The 17,988-nt window shown below is 33.1% G+C and overlaps 2 protein-coding genes across 3 annotated transcripts; both read right to left on the reverse strand.

Annotated features, from left to right (window-relative positions):
* Nucleotides 1-1,310: 1,310 nt before the first annotated feature.
* On the reverse strand, nt 1,311-6,922 carry LOC111388895 (transcription factor SAC51-like). Of its 2 annotated transcripts, none has more exons than XM_023013719.1 (4): nt 6,773-6,922; nt 3,680-4,355; nt 3,260-3,406; nt 1,311-3,170 (listed from the first exon to the last, which is right to left on the reverse strand). In XM_023013719.1, the coding sequence occupies exon 4, from the start codon at nt 3,148-3,150 to the stop codon at nt 2,107-2,109; it is 1,044 nt and encodes a 347-aa protein (XP_022869487.1). In that variant the 5' UTR covers nt 3,151-3,170; nt 3,260-3,406; nt 3,680-4,355; nt 6,773-6,922; the 3' UTR covers nt 1,311-2,106. The 2 variants fall into 2 exon arrangements, with proteins under 2 accessions (XP_022869487.1, XP_022869488.1); XM_023013720.1 differs by having other exon boundaries at nt 3,680-4,358; nt 6,773-6,918.
* Nucleotides 6,923-17,210: 10,288 nt separating this feature from the next.
* LOC111388943 (histone H4) lies at nt 17,211-17,773 on the reverse strand. Its single transcript, XM_023013776.1, has one exon. The coding sequence runs from the start codon at nt 17,708-17,710 to the stop codon at nt 17,399-17,401; it is 312 nt and encodes a 103-aa protein (XP_022869544.1). The 5' UTR covers nt 17,711-17,773; the 3' UTR covers nt 17,211-17,398.
* Nucleotides 17,774-17,988: the final 215 nt, after the last annotated feature.

Consider the following 17,988-nt stretch of genomic DNA (forward strand, 5'->3'; position numbering starts at 1 on the left):
ATTTTTTACAAAAGATTTAGACAAAAACTGTCATGGGGGACAGATACACTAAGCATTATTTTTTTACAATACCTCTGGAGTTCGTACAAGCAAAGGTGAAAGATAAATATTATAGGAAAGATCGCAAACTTTATTTTCCTATCACTTTGTGGAAGTCTTCCAATTTTTAGGAAATTTTTGTACGAGGAAATTTCACAAAATGTCCATTTTACCTAGTCATTTGCAAAAATGTCCATCATTGCAAAAATGTCTAATTTTGAAGAATTTAGACCAAAATATCCTTATTAACAATTTATAATTTCACACTACGACAAAAAAATGAACATTTTTGCAATATTGTTATTGGCCAATAAAATTTTGACACATACTCTGCCATATTTATTTCAAAAAGTATATATGTCAAATCACAATAAAAGCTATGTTTTTCATTGATTCAGAAATGTCGAGAACGACATTTTTAAATATAGAAAAATATCATGTTCAAAATGAAATGTCATTCTAAACAAATGAAACGGTGTTCAAATGTCGAGAATGACATATGAAATGTCGAGAAACGTTATTTTAATGTAGCTTCTAATGGAAGCCACTTCTCAAAATTCGTGAAAAATTGATAAAAAAAATCAAATGTCGAGAATATCATTTCAAAATGTAGCTTTTCTTTAAGGGCATAATAGACAAGTTGACACTAAATTCAAATGAGTTGACACTTTTCAACTCATACCCTTAAAATTGAACATTCTTAAAATATGAAATGTCGAGAAACGTTATTTTAATGTAGCTTCTAATGGAAGCCACTTCTCAAAATTCGTGAAAAATTGATAAAAAAAAAATCAAATGTCGAGAATATCATTTCAAAATGTAGCTTTTCTTTAAGGGCATAATAGACAAGTTGACACTAAATTCAAATGAGTTGACACTTTTCAACTCATACCCTTAAAATTGAACATTCTTAATAATGCCCCTTCTTAAATTTGTACTTCCTAGTTTCTACTTAAAAGTTAGCATATGGAAAATTTTATAATTTTTTAAAATCATTGACGTTCTAAATACTCTGTCACTTTTAAGGACTCTTAAACTCTTGATGAATACTCGAATTTTAAAGACTTTCAAAAAAGTTTGTAGAAATCTATATTGAAAACATCAAAACATGGTTTTTGAAAAGTCAAATTGCTTCTAAAACTTTGAAATTGTTTTTTAATATATTTGAATAATTTTTTAAAAGTGTCTTATCTAAATTGAAAAGTTTTTATTGTAAACTAACTTGAAATACTTTCATAAAAAAGAAGCTCTAGTACAAACAACAAAAATCCTATCCAAACGAGTCTTTCAAAAAGTTTACTTTGAATACAACTAGACTTTCTAAATCTATAAAAGTCTAGATTGAATATACCACTTAGATGGACATCTCATGTCCACCTGAACGAAACACACGCAATTATACAAGGTTAATGCATGATGATACGAGATTAAAACGGCATTAACAGCAAACAAGTTTACATCAATCCAAGCAACTCGCTCACAATACAAATAATCTTAAAAACCATACACTCAAATCACAAAAACAATGAAGCTTTCCAGTTCATCTACCAACTGATTGATATAAAGCTTTTTCATTCAAGTGTGAATTTCAAAGCTTCAATTGATTGATCAACGTAGTCCACTGATGTGAACAGCAAACACTTGAGCACATCATCTTGGCAATTTCCTCCACAAGAGAGATCTATTGAAGGATCGAAAGCCACAAGTTACCAGTTCCAATGGCCATATATACCTCGAGAGAGCCCGGCCCACACAGATTAGTAAAAAAAAAAACATAAACCCTTTAGAGAATGGTGTGGAATGTCGACCATGGGTTGAAAGAATCTTATAAATCACAGTAGAAAAACTTAAAAAAGAGCTTCTCTATGCAAATTTTCAGGAGTCCACTGCATGGAACACGTCTCAACCTTCTCGGTTCACAGTGCCACAGCTTAAAGGCTCTGTATTTGTGCTGTATGTTCCATAGATAATCTTCATTAACCACAATAACTAGTTCCTATACCAGTAATTGAGAATTATAAACTCCAATATCGCCAGTGAGGTAAGGGATATTAGAAATTTATAATTTTATAGCGTGTCAAGACCTAAATCTTTGGCTTTGACCTTCAAGGATCTCAAGTAATCAATTGCTTCATCAATAACAACAATTGCATTCTTATCCTTACTGCCAGGAATTATACCCTGCAGAATGCTCACAGTTTCGTGTATTCTCTCTTTTCTTGACCTTTTTCTACCAGATAAGGAACATGATTTATTCGATTCTTGATCAATGCCATTGCCACAACTGGATACTGCATCATCCTCCAACTCTGAGCATGCATGAGTTTTTGCAGATCTCGAAGAATACACAAGAGACGGTACATTGTATTTTAAATCTAGCAATTTCTGCCTTTTCGTTGGCCCGACATAATTAGAACCTCTGTCACTCCTTTCCTCAACCATGTTCTGAATACCACCATAGGTCATAGTGCTAGGTGAATGACCTGTGCTTGTCTCTTCATCATCCTCAGAGCAATCACTGTCACTATCAGAGCAGAGAAGAGCATTCAGTTCCTCGGTGTCTTCGTGCATCTCACTTTCCAAATCGTCTTCAGAGTTATATTTGATGCATTCATCCTTGAAAGTCTGCCCCACTGGAGATATGATATCCCGTTGCTCTTCCTTAATCAAATTAAGCGTGGCAGGAGGCTTTGGCCTCCAAGTAGCACACTGAACTGGAGTCTTGGCTCCAGGACTATAGAGCAAGGTAGTTTTATCCCCAGATTGATCAAAAACAAGAAATTTCTTCTGGTTACACGTACCCGTGTTAAGAAATCCTTTTTGTCCCGAACTTTCAAATGGGCCCGCAGGAAGTTCCACTTTGGCCATAGAGTTTGGTACAGTAGCAAAAGTAAACCAATTAGGAGAGTCATTCAATTCGCTTGCCTTCAACTGTTGCAGCGGGAACAAGGGAAAAGTCCCAGTAGTAGAATCCTCAATAAAGTAGGGATTCATATAAGCAGGCATGGTGTTCAGGGACCTCATGTTAGTTGGAGAACCCACTAGATTCCTAGTGGAAGACTGCTGATTTGGATGCTGGTGATGGAACCAGGATCCAGAGTCCTTTTCCATCTAGCGAGTACAGCAATCACCTATTAATAACCAAGGTTTACAGTCAGATGAATCAAGTGTAGAACACGACTATCAGCAAAATGAAAAATTCTAGACATTACAGACATACCTGTTTTAACTGTAGAACAAAAAATCACTGATTACTTCTTGTATCTTTGAGGGAAATATACACTAAAAAATCCAGCTTAACTTGAATGCAGAGGGAAAAAAAATCAATCTACGTAACAGGTTTAAGCAAGTGGCGGAAATACTCGGCCTGAAATATACCCAACAAAAAGTAATTAAAATCTCTTCAACCAGAAGCAAAAGAATATGACTTCTTATGAAGTTAGTGAATCTTGTTCCCTTGTGACAGGGGCCTTTGACAAGCCCCTGTGACAGGGCCCCTCATCTGAAATTTGAAAATTCAGATCAAGACTGTCACAGGCCCCTGTTTGTGTAGCAGCTCTCTTAGGATAAACTGACATTTCAAGTAAATATTAAAATTCTACGGAATCTCATTCCACAAAATCGAAGGCTGTATACTAACCTGACAATCCTGGAGAGGTTGAAAACACGCTATAATTCTAACTATAATGGTGGCACACCCAGCAATTCCATTCTCATACTTCAATGCCCGAAATCTTGTCTGACTAGCTGCTTGACACACCATAACTACTTTTCCCCCAATCCACTCAAAATAACACCAAACTGTTCGGAGACTCCGTGATATATGAATTCAACAGTTTGCAAACTCTTTGCTCAAAAGTAGATAACGTTATCTCAGAAAAATAACCACAATATATCGGAAAATTGACCACTCTTATCCTACAGCAATCTTCCACCCAAAGATGATAAATAAGCCACTACACTAATAGAAAAAAGAAATCGAAGGACCAAATACATCGACAGTTACGTAGGAGATGATACTGAAAACTTGGCAAGAACTTCAGGAACAGAAGAACAGACTCAACTAATCCTGCGAACATGGTGTATAGACCCCATGGAAATAAAAGAATGTATTCTAGGTGTCATAAGAGAATATGTGACTGAGAGTTTTAGGGTGGCTGTCGTCTGTGAGGTGATTTTACAGAATCACGCGGCAGTACAAGTTCAACGAGATAACTTTCCGGAACACGTCAATGGAGAGACCATACCACCACATGCTGTTCTTCACTCTGATGAATTGCCACGGCTATTGACTTCTCTTTTCACCTATTGAGACCCTGCTGGAGTTTTGAAACACATTAAATACAGAACCATTGTGAAAAATGGAATGAAATCAGAGAAGAAGAAAAAAGTTGAAGTAATGACTAATTTTGCATGTCCTGTGTCAAACGTTTGCCCAAATTAGATAAAAGTCCAGAAGATTATCAAGAGAATGCAAAAGGAGCCAGGACTATTTCATTGTCATTCCGATCAAAGCAGAGCCGTTGTTCCTAGAGGACTAGAGAAGAAAATGGTATCTCTATTTATTTATTTTGAAATGTAATCTTCAGTGTTTGAAGCCAGAAAAAGGTAAAGAAACATTCATAATCAACGACAGAAACACTAAGTAAAACCCTGTGCCTTGTTTGACACTAAAGAAAAACAATAGGTATGATGCAAAAATAATTATAAGAGATACTCACCAATTTACACATTTTTTTTCTCCTTGATCCAATAACTGTATCACAAAATATCGAATTGACGTGTACTTTTTATAAATAGAAGGCAAGAAAATCGATTTCACCTATTCAGCCTTCCACATTCCTCCATGAAATATTAGATCCTTATTTTTACACCACTGCAGCCTTATTTCAAGATTAAGGTCGGAGTTATCTTTGAGAGCAAGACTTGAACCTTGATTTGATTTTTCAAGACTAAACGTTTATAAATATGGTTAGGGTGTTGCATCTATCTTTGTGACTTGATGGCACAACAACAGAATTCTTACAGCATTTTTGTCCATTTTCTGCAAGTGACGTGCACAGTAATGTTTCACAAATTCTGACGCCACTTTGCTATTTTAACCAATTTTTGCCAATTTTATTGCAGGTTTTCATGGATCTTTATTTACCTAGTTACTTACCTCACATCTAGATACCATGGTTACATGCATGCACAAGAGGTCCTATTCCTTTTAACATTAGATCACTAAAGTTCATTCTTATAATTGGGAATAAAGTGAGCTCTTGTTTGATCCCCATTCTTTAAAGACTAATTTTATTTTATTTTTAACTCATTGAAATTATATATTCTCTCAATAAAATAATTTACAAGTAAACCAAAAATTTTCCACTTTTTATACATCGTCAGGAACCTTACACGTCCTCAACAAACCAAAATGTCCATAACCTTGGTTCTGACGGCCAAACTTTAAAAAATCAGCACAGCGGATTCAAATTAGCACACTAAGCCTCCATTTGGCTAGTTTAAAACCAGTTATAAATAGTCAAACTTCATTATCAACCACACATTAAAACCTATCCACTTATCCAATAGTCATTTTTATTTATTTATAAATTAAATAGTTTATAAATTGTGCCCAACGAAGGCCAAGTGCCCCTTGTAGAAATGGGGCGAAAATGCAAAGTGCTTTCCATTATTGCGCCTTCAAGTCCCAATTCCAACCTTCAAATCATTTTAATACACATTTTCTTCATGGTATTAGAATTGTTTACCATCATACCAGCCAACCGAAATTAATTCCACATAATAATTCATTATCAAATCATGTTTGATCTCCATATCACATTACATAATAATATTATCCCTCCAAATTGACAGATCCATATAAATATTAATTGTCAATTTGTATAAAACACATGTAGATCTTACGTATGAAAACCAAATAAAACATTATCATCCTGATCGCATCTATCTATCATTATAATGTAGTATCACCACAAAATAGTGTTTCGTCAATTGTCATCGTAATTAACATAGAATAACCTAAATATCAACATCATTATAATTCTCATTTCAACCTAATAAACCTGGGTCGACACACCATTGATTAAACACTACCATAATCTAAATATTTCACATGATATCAGGTACAAAATGCAATTTTATAATTTAAAACGCACGACAAATGCATAAATACTTCTGGGAAATGAGATTCAAAAGTTTCAAACTCTTTCCATCGCGGCGTGATAGCACATTCGAAAAAATTCTTTAATTAGAACCTACGGCAGCGAATAATCGATGGCGTGCAACATATATAATGTGAAGCCATTCCATATTCCCTACTAAAACAACTCTATCCTTGAAGTCAGAAAATTCTTCAATTCTAATTTCCGAATGAACCAATTAAAACCAGATCTGATAGCAAACATCATCAAGTCAAAACCATAACTCTTTCCATCGCGGCGTGATAGCACATTCGAAAAAATTCTTTAATTAGAACCTACGGCAGCGAATAATCGATGGCGTGCAACGTATATAATGTGAAGCCATTCCATATTCCCTACTAAAACAACTCTATCCTTGAAGTCAGAAAATTCTTCAATTCTAATTTCCGAATGAACCAATTAAAACCAGATCTGATAGCAAACATCATCAAGTCAAAACCATGACACATGAAGCCCAAAAAACAGAAGCAATCAACAAAAAACTGACATCTATGAACCAATTGAAATGACAAAAAGAAACAACTTACAATCAATGAACGTAAAATCCAGCCCCCAAATAAGGTTATCACATGCGAGAATCAGAACACAAAATGAACAGCAGAGAAGATTTTTAGAAGGAGAAAGTAGAGAGAAGGATGAGGAGTGCACGGCGTGGGAGAAAGTAGTACACTATATAGACACTTGATTCATCAGTGTTAGTGTTTCAAACGTGTGAACAATTATAACCCACACTGTGTGCGTGCGGGGTGGACCCCAGAGTGGTTATGCTGTGATTTCTAAAATTGATTATGTTGAAGAAATTATTTGAGCTAACTGTAAATAATAATTAATTACATGATTAGTTCATTTTACATTATTGAATTTAAAATAATATTATAGTTTCATTACTATTAATTAAAATATTTGATTGTAATAATAAGGTCAAGATGTCACGACTTATTGTTTCATCATTAAAGTTCTAAATTTTAATTATTATAGATTTGATATTTTTAGTTGCATCTAGGCTATGTCTGAAACTTTATTTTTCTATTTTCTTATAGTCATTTTTTTTTTTTTAAGAATGTATGGTAAAAAGTAAAGAAAATTTTTGGCTTCACATGTAGAATTATTTTATTTGAAAAATATGTAATCGAAACTGAATTCGATGAAAAATGAGTTTTTAGATAATAGAACTCAAACAATGATCTAAAATCAAAATATGAAGTTGCATATTGATTTATTTTATTTTATGGTTTCCCTCATATAATCATATTTGTCGTCATTCTTACTTGTAATTAGTATGCAAATTGATATATCCACGAACATTTTAATATTTTTCAATTTTCTATTTACACGAACTACAAAAATGAGTTCTTAATAATGACAGACATCTAACGTAATCTTAAAAGCTTTATTTTCTGTAAAATGTCGTTCAGACAAAATAAAAGAAAAAATTTATTAACATTTCTCTTTTTCTAAAGGTGGAGAATCAAGAACCAAAAATACAAAGCTGCTAAGGGATGGATTGGCATCCAATGTTTAAAATGAAGACCAAATGATTAAATCTTGGAATTTGTCTAGTGGTATATATAATGAAGTGTACTGAATGGTGTACAATCCATTCACATGGGTGTGGGACCCATGTGAAATAAAGAATATTTTAATCGAGTGGATTTCTCGTCCATGTGAGTGGAATGTACACCATTAGATACACCCTAATGTACCAGTAGCAAAACCGTAAGCTTGACCATTCAAACTATGAATACCAGCCAATGTTACTCAATACTAATCTCTGAAATAGCATCTTCATTAAATCCATCAAAACTTTACCTTTTTGAAGAGTAGAGTTTCCTTGAAAAGTGCACAGGGGCCATTGGCTACTATTATCACTTTTTATTGACGTGATTTACGGTTGTTCTTTGAACCATCAATACAAAACCAATTTTTTAGCCCTTTTTGTAGTTTAGAAAGTATTTATACCATAATTACTTAAATTATTTATATTAATTTTTTTCTTTTTGATATTTCTCTTGATAAGTTTGCCCATTTAGCCCATGTTCGAGCCTTATTCTTTTATAAAATAATTTTTTTAAAGAACATGTTGTTAAAAATAATGAAAATTTTGAATTTACATAAAAATTTATTTTACTGAAAGAATTTGTATATTGTATAAAGTTTTTATACACTCATGGTTCATCGATATTTATAGTTTTAATTGCGAAGGGATGGACAAGACTTTAAAAAATTCTCTCTTGCTAAGATGGATCATGATAATTGGGTCTTGAGTTAGTTTCAAGAGAAAAAAAATTAAAATTAAAATTAAACAGATGTATAGAATTCTTCAAATAAATTACTTTACCTATCGTAAAAATGGATAATAATTTATTTGTCACATTCAACAAATAATTATGACGTCAAAGTTATTGATTATTTAAAAGTACAAATGAAGTGATCAACTTCATGACAAGTGGCATTACTTTAAATAAATAAATAAAAAAAGGACGATTAAGATGGGCTTAGCTGCCCTATTTGCTCTACTAATCTCAAAATTTAATACCACAAAATCAAGAGAATCAATTCTATTTTTTTTGTTTCAAAACATTAATTTTCTTGTTACCTTGTCAAATTTTTCTTCAAATATTCATAATAATGTAGCAGGTATTTATTCGAAAATGACAGTCAAATCTTAGCTTTGACTATAAACCTATTTAAGTTTACCAAATTCTGATAAGTTTGGTTTGAATATTAACAAATAATTATAAATAAATTGAGTAAGTAAACCATCCAGTTAATTAAAGTTTGGAATATATAATCAGGTTTGTCCAATGAGAACACGCCATGCTTCCACAAATAAAATAATTAGATTTATTACTTCAATGAAATCTTTTAGTCAGAGTAGAAGATCCAAGGTGCCAAATTTTATTTATTTTATTTATTAGACTAATTACAGTTTAATCTAATAATAATATAATATGCATATTTTCATGCCCAATTGCATGGAATAGAGGGAACAACGCAATCAAGTTCAACCCACAATACATAGATATGCGAGATACAAAAAGTAAAAGGATTCCCGCAGGCACGTCTTGGATGGCCTTTCTTTTTCTTTTTTTAAATAAACAAATTTTTTTCTTTTTACTTTTTAAATGTGGAGTAACTTTGGGAGGAGACAAAAAAAACTCTTTAATTATAACAATATAATTTATATTCTAGAACCTTTTGATAGAGAAATAAGATTTTTAACATACTCGACTTTAAAGTCTAAAATAGCATAATGAACAAAATTTCTCGAGTAAAAAATCGTAAAAATAATGTAATACAGTTTGTTGAATCGAAAAACGTGTATCTCGAACAAGATTAATGTATTTGGATTGCCCACTTAAAATGGAAGCGGAACTAAAATCTAATATTTTTTGAATAAAGATTGTAACTTTTAACGAAGAAATATTGAACCATATTTTAATGATGAGATATTCGGTCCATTATTATTATTCCTAGGTTGGCAATGACATTTGAAAGTTAGGAAGAAAACATGATTGTAATTTCCATGATGGCTTGATTTGTCAACTTTAATGAAAATAATTTTACCCTCAAATCAATAATGTGCACGCACGCGTGGATGTGGGGGAACTTGAACAACAAAATTAGCAAATAAGCATAAAAATTACAATTGGTTTGGTGGGGATGGAGCCATTTGGTTTGTGGATTCTCCAACAAAACCATCCCACGCTTTTAAAGTTACATAACCTATCCACCACTCTCCTTCCTATACTATACATGTCTTACGTTTTACATATAAATAAATGTCCACAGATGTATACCACCATAAAAGCACAGACAAACCCACATTACTATTATAATTTCATACCTCCCACTGAGTTAGACTATTGTTCGGGTCAAAAAGGTTCGAATTGTTAAGTTGTGTAACTTATTTATTAGGGAAAAATGTCACAGCGTCCTTCACCTTTTCAATTTTTGCAGATTTTATCATAACATTCAATTTGTGCCAACGAACGTCGCTAACCTTTTAAAAATATGCAATTGAGGTACAATCGGTTGAAAACCATTCATTTGACCCTTAATTAACCAAAACATTTGATTTTGACCAAATTTGGCAAGGCAAAATAGTAACTTAATTAATTTTTTATTATTAAAAAACCAAACAAAATCAGAAAAAATAAACAAAAATAAAAAACCAAAAATGCCCCATCCTCAGATTTGGTCAAAATCAAATTTTTTGGTCAATTAACAGTCAAATAAATGATTCCCATCCGTTTGGACCCCAACTGTATATTTCTGAATGGTTAGAGATGTTCATTGTCACAAATTGAATGTTAGAATAAAATCCGCAAAAATAAAAATGGTTATGGACTGTTGATGCAATTTTCCCTAATTATTATCATTGTACGTAGGCGGTACGTTGATCGACTTTATGAATTTTGATTGTCCTATCTTATCTTATAAATAGGGAGTCGTTATTAAATTTTTGGATTTCTATCATAAAAGGAGAAAGAGTAAAGGAGATAGGGTGTGCAATTTTTCTTATAAACTTCTTATTAGTATAATAAGGAATAAACCATTTGTTCCGAAGGGGGTGTACCAAATCGTTTACACCCCCCTCACAAACATGGGACCACATGTGTTATTTAATAATCTGAACCGAGGTCCCACCTAAATGATGTAAGTAGTAGGTGAACGGTTAGGTAAACCATTATGTACGTATAGCACGGAATAACTATAGCAATGAAAGAGGACATCGTTTCACATTGAGATGAACATTTATAAATTTTGAATGTCTTTATTTCTTTTTGCAAGTTGATTACTCTCGACAAAATAGAACTAGGCTTTCTAATTCTAAACACGGTCACAGAAGACATTAGCAACCCTGGCCAACGTAGTCCATGACATGTCATGTTGTGAGTTGCATTAAGTAAATACAAACATATCGACAAAGCATCTATGTTTATCACAAGTCTCATATTTTTCTAGACGATCCAGTCCACTAAAATTGCGAACTCACTATAAAATTTGGAATCTATAACTTGTCAAATCTAGTGGGTTAGCCCCAAAAAATGGGGTATGTCCACTGAAATATCGTTAGTTAGAAATGGGACACCAAAAGACAATTGTCAACGCAATTAGGAAATGAAAACATACTTGTCCGAATGCAATAGAGGTTACAAGTTCTAGTTGTCAACTATAATGTTATGCAAGGGAACAGAATGAACAAATGAATACTAACACAAAACACATCCAACAATTAAGATCTTGCGCCAAAAGATAGAAATTGAAAAGAATAATATTCACATTACGTGCAAATGCATATATAAACTGAAAAATATATGTCCCCAACTCCCATTCTTGTTTACAAGTCACGAACATAAATAAATAATAATAATAATCATATAAACATCGATGATGCTCTCTTAAAATAACATACTTTTAATTTTAGAAAATCAATACTTAAAAATAAATGTCAAAAGACTTTCTATTTTATCTTATTTTAAAATAAAGATCAAATTAGACTATTCAAATTGCAAGAGACAATCACTTTTTTTTCTTACTTTAGCAGCATATTCATTTTCAGTAGTTGAAAGTGCAATAATAGGTTGTAATAATGTCTTGCCAACTTGGACGTGATCTTCAAAATAACAAAGTCAACCTGCATTCTCTCTAAACGCAATCAGAACCTATGGCTCTAGGGTTGTCAAGCTCGATCCATGGACGGCTCTGGCTCGTCGAGCTCATTTTTTTTGGAAAAAATTTCGTAACTAAGAAATTAATTATGGCACATTTCAAAAACAAGTTTCAAATTTCTAAAATCAGATTTTTATTAAAAATTATTTATAATTTAATTAGTTAATTAATTATTTTATTAATTAAATATATTTAGGTCATAGATCTATACAATTTGGTTACAAATTAACAATATAATTAGTTACATATTATTTTTTGGTCACAAATCAAAAATTTTATGTCACAAATTTTTTTACGATTACATTTCAAAAAATTTGTAAGTCACAGTTTGTTTATTGGTCACAAACCCAAAAATAATTAGCCACGGATTAATTTTTAGTCACGACTTATCATATTATTTGTCACAACTTATTTTTCGGTCACAAATTAAAAATTTTATAGGTCACATATTATTTTTCGATCATGAATCAAAAATTTTATAGGTCACAGATTAATTATAAGTCACAAACACAAATTTTATAGGTCACATATTAATTTTTCGATCACAACTCAATAAATTATAAGTCACAAACACAAATTTTATAGGTCACATATTATTTTCGATCACGAATCAAAAATTTTATAGGTCACGAAATCAAAATTGTTATTGGTCACATCTAATTTGGTCGCAAATTAACAATTTAATTAGTCACTTATTATTTTTTGGTCACGAATAAGAAATTGTCACAAATTATTTTACAATCACAATTCAAAAATTTTGTAGGTCACAGCTCGTTCATCGATCACAAATCAAAAAATTTATGAGTCACGATTAATTTTTAGTCATAACTTATCAAATTATTAGTCACAACTTATTTCTCGGTCACAAATCAAAAATTTTATGGATCACAAATCAAAAATTTATAAGTCACAGATCACAAATATTATAGGTCACAACTTAAAAGACAGTCACAAATTATTAATTTTTTAAATCACACAATATTTTTTGGTCACAATTTTTTTTAGATCACACAATTTTCATCATCATCACCATCGCCCGTCACACACCAACACAACAATTGGGAATCACAAATCACTAAATGATTGGTCACAACACCACCTCCTCAAACCACCGTCGTCGCCCCCATGCAACACCACCTCAAATCGCCGTCGTCACCCCCACACAACACCACCAGCACAACCAAAATCGTCACAACCATCGTACCGCCCCCCACGAACACCACCACCATCGCACCGCCCCCACCAGAAAAAATCCCCAATTTGCCGCTGGACTCTACCACCATCCCGCCACCCGTATCAACACCTCCACTCAGCCACAACACCAGCACATACAACCCACCACAAACACATCACCACCACCACGAACAACCACCGCCCACAGTACACACACAATACCACCACATCACAAGCCCACGACACTGCACAACCACAACACACAACACAATAGTCAATCACGGCCAAATCCACCGCCGCAGCCCACAGTCCAACAACCATTTACCAAAAAATTAAAAAAAAAAACCCATCGATTGGTGCCTTGGCGAAGCTCGGATACATCGCAGATCCTCATGGCGACGATGGTCTGCATTATCTGGCCGGCGATTCATGCTTCTTCGCGTCGGGGATGCCGTGGGTGGTGATGGCTCCGTGGGTGATTGGGGCAAGGGAGAGAAGACGATGAGAGAGAGAGTGAGGATTGCCGAACTGGGGAGAGGGAGAAAATGATAGGGTTTGGGATAAAAAAAAAATGTATATTTAATATTAATATTTAAATATGCTAATATCTGATTTTAGAAAGATTAAAGTTCCCATCTGGTTTCAGAATTCAGGATTTTAATCGTAGGCTTTTGTGTAATTACCACTTTTTTTTTTACGAGTCAGCCCATTTTTTGGATATATATAAATTGAAATATCAGAAATAAAAATTCTTAGAAAAAGAATTGAAAGCCTAGAAGAAATGCAAAAATTTATAATAAACAAAATAGAAATATTAGAATATAATAGTAAAGGAAAAACAATAGAAATAGAAGAACACAGTCAAGGTATAGAATATAAAGAAAAAGAATATGTTCAGGTAATATGTAATCCAGAAAAACATAAAAGTATTAAAGTAAAATGTTATATAAGAATAGGACAATATAAAATAAAATGTCTAGGTTTAATAGACTCAGGATGTAGCAATTGTATCATTAATAAGAAAATAATCCCAGAACAATACATAGTATACTCAGACAAACCAATAGAAGCACAACAAATGGATTGAGAACTTTATACTTATAAAGAACTATTACAATCAAATAGTAAGATTAGTTTTGAGACAAATTGTGGTAGAAGTATAGAATATACCTTACCAAAAGAATCAGTTTGGGTTAGACCATTAAACATTAAAGATACAAATTTTATTATAGGATTAAATTTTTTATTAAAAGACAATGGAAGTGTTACAATTACTAAAGGTTTTTTTACATTTACAAAAACATACATTGTTTACACCAACACAGACTGCTTATTTCCCATCAGAGTGCATAGAGAAGCGTGGTGGAAGCAATACTAGTAGTTACTGCAAGTGTGAAAAAGAAAGAGAATGTTAATTGATAGAAGAAATAAATCCTGAAATTTTACAACAAGATAACTTAGATTTTGAAAAAGATAACTTAGATTTTGGAATTATAGAACTAATTGATAATGAAAAGATCTATGATATGTTAATAACAGAACAAGAAATAGAAAATTTAATTTCTAGGTTAGAAAAGATGGAAATAATAGGAAAAAATGTTTTAAAATACTGGGAGAAAGATAAAATATTATGTGAATTAAAAATTAAGAATTCAGAATACATAATTAAAATCAAGAATATTGAAGCTACAAACTTAGACTTAGAAGATTTTAAAATACATATAAAAGAACTCTTGGAACTAGGAGTAATTAGAAAATCAGATAGTCCTCACAGATCAGCAGCCTTTATAGTCAGAAAACATTCAGAAATTGTTAGAGGAAAAAGTAGAATGGTTATTAACTATAAAAAAAAATTAATGATAATACTATAGATGATGATTATAATATACCAGATAAGACAGTTTTAATAAATAAAATTCAAGACTGTAAAATTTTTAGTAAATTTGATTTAAAGTCAGGATTTTGGCAAGTAAAAATGCATTCAGAAAGTATTAAATTGACAGCATTTACTTGTCCAGAAGGACGTTTTGAATGGCTTATAATGCCATTTGGAATTAAGAATGCACCAAAGAAAAATGAAAAATATTTTTAATAGACATAGTAAGTTTGTAATAGTATACATAGATGATATTTTAGTATTTAGTAAAAATAAACAAGAACTTAGAGGACATTTACAAATAGTATTTTCAGAATTTATTAAACATGGTTTAATAATTAGTAAAAAGAAAATGATGTTATTTAAAGAATTTATAGATTTTCTAGGAGTTAATATAGGAGAAGGTAAAATTAAGTTACAACCCCATATTGCTAAGAAAGCCTTAGAATTTCCAGACAAAGTAGAAGATTTGAAACAAATTCAAAAATTTTTAGGATTAGTAAATTATGCTAGACCATTTATCAAAGATTTAGGAAAAATAGCAGGACCTTTATATGCTAAGACATCTCCTACAGGACAAAGATTTTTTAATCAAGAAGACATAAAATTAGTTCAACAAATAAAAGAAAAAATAAAAACCTTACCAGAATTAGCTATGCCTTTAGATTCAGAATATCTAATCATAGAAACAGATGGAAGTATGACAAGATGGGGAGCTATATTAATATGCAAACCTAATAGATATACTGATAAAATTACAGAAAGAATCTGTAGGTACAATAGTGGAAATTATAGAGAGAAAGGAAATCTAAGTAGTATAGATGCAGAATTATTAGCTATAAATTATGCATTAGATAGTTGGTTGAACAATCACTTCGCTGAGACGCTGGAAGCAAAGGTGAAGAGTTCGATTCCTGGAGTTAACACTGGAAGCCATATGGAGAGGAAGCCATTGGTGTGAACAAACGCCCAGTGAGGAGAGCTCTCTTTGCGGAAGGAGTCCAAATGAGTTGTGAGAACCTGGGAGCCAACAATGGCACATCCTGCGATTTACCTCCCTGAGCAGCTGAGGAGCCGGAGGTTCAGGGACAAGGATCTAGTCGGACGCAAGCCCGGACACCTTGTAAAAAAAAAAATGTGGTTTAAATCGCTCCCCCATAAATCTACTCACGAAACTAACATCAAATAGGTATTAGTGACAGACCATGTATACATTATACTGGCAACAACATTTGCATATACAACCTTCGTCATTTCCTCCTCTGCAACCATTTTCGTGTTGACAAATGACAAGACAATTTGAATTTGAACACTTCAAGAACAACGTTTGCCCCTCTATTGTGCCTGCCCAACCACAATTAAACCATTGCTATGGCTCTCCAGCTCAAAATCCACCCTTCTACCAAGATTGTCATGGAACGTCTCGAATTAAACCTAGCTGGTCTGTCCATTGTTACTCCTAAGTGAGTGTCTGCTTCTATAGTTGTCTACCCAAATTCAAAGGTAGTTTGAACTGCTGCAGGTTGATAAGAAGAATCTCAAAGGCAGGTTCTTAAAGACATTAGCTCTTCAATCTATAGTATTATTCATGGTTTGTAACCTTAAATATCCATTTACACCTCAATATCCCCATTGATGGTGCCTCATTGAAGCACTTTAATCGCCCATTTTGCACTTATATGTAGAAAGATTACAGGCTTAATCCCTATCGTTGTTAATTCTCCAAATTTCAGCAACCTCCATGCTTTAGATTTTTCAAACACATTCCAATGGCCTAAAATAAACAGAAAACAACTTCGATCGTGAGAGCAGGAGTGAGGGGAATGAATGTACGCTGTTAGACTATGAGCTAATAATGTACAGGCATAATCCTCATCCAAATCATTTGAGGTGGTTGATTCTAGTCATATATTGGGTTTTAATACCCAATAAATCCTATAATATTGGATAAATTACCCAGCACCATGGGCGAAAATTGATCTATGGTAGTGTATTTTGATGGTGCGACCTGATTGGACTCGAAATCAAATCAAACTTTATTCAATCAACAATCCTATTATCTAGCCATTGAATTTACAATTAGCATCACGTTGCCCACTAAACCATTCATAATATGTACTCAAATTCCAGTTTCAATTTGGTATCATTTCTAACTAAACGTTCTACATTTTCGAACGCCAGGTCATAAGCTATTAATTGGAAATTCTTACAGTTCGATGAAAAAGTAAACAGGCTTAACGAAGCACAAATTAAGATGATATGGAAATAGACTCAGCAATTACACTCATGAATAAATTAAACATAAAATCATTAGAGAACAGGAATGTTGCATTAACGAAATCAATTTAAGATCTGATCAAAACAACACTGACTTAAAACCCCGATTTACATTCACCAAAAACTAACCCTAATACACAAAATCAGCATATTAACCGCCAAATCCGTACAATGTACGGCCCTGCCTCTTCAACGCATACACGACATCCATGGCAGTAACAGTCTTACGGCGGGCATGTTCCGTGTAGGTTACAGCGTCGCGAATGACGTTTTCGAGGAAGATCTTGAGCACGCCTCGAGTCTCCTCGTAGATAAGACCGCTTATACGTTTCACGCCTCCTCTGCGAGCCAAACGACGGATGGCCGGCTTCGTTATGCCCTGGATATTATCTCTCAGTACCTTACGGTGCCGCTTTGCACCGCCCTTTCCCAAACCCTTGCCTCCCTTGCCACGACCTGACATTTCCCCGATATCCTAACCGTTTGTGAGTACAATACGAATGGGAGAATTATCTTTTAAAGCTGATTGCTGATGTATGAGTCGTATTTGGTATGTTTATATAGGGAGCGTGAGGGAATGGGAACGTGTGACATCCGTTGGATTTTGAAAGTTAATCGACGGGTAAAAATTGCGATCCGCGTCATTTAACTAGAGTGGCCGTCGATATAGGGGTGAATCGAGGGTGGATGGTGGGGTTGTAATTTGATGGTGCGGATCGTGGTTTTTTATGGGAGTAGCCC

The sequence above is a fragment of the Olea europaea genome, unplaced genomic scaffold (genome assembly GCF_002742605.1).
Source record: "Olea europaea var. sylvestris unplaced genomic scaffold, O_europaea_v1 scaffold537, whole genome shotgun sequence".
Taxonomy (NCBI): Eukaryota; Viridiplantae; Streptophyta; class Magnoliopsida; order Lamiales; family Oleaceae; genus Olea; species Olea europaea.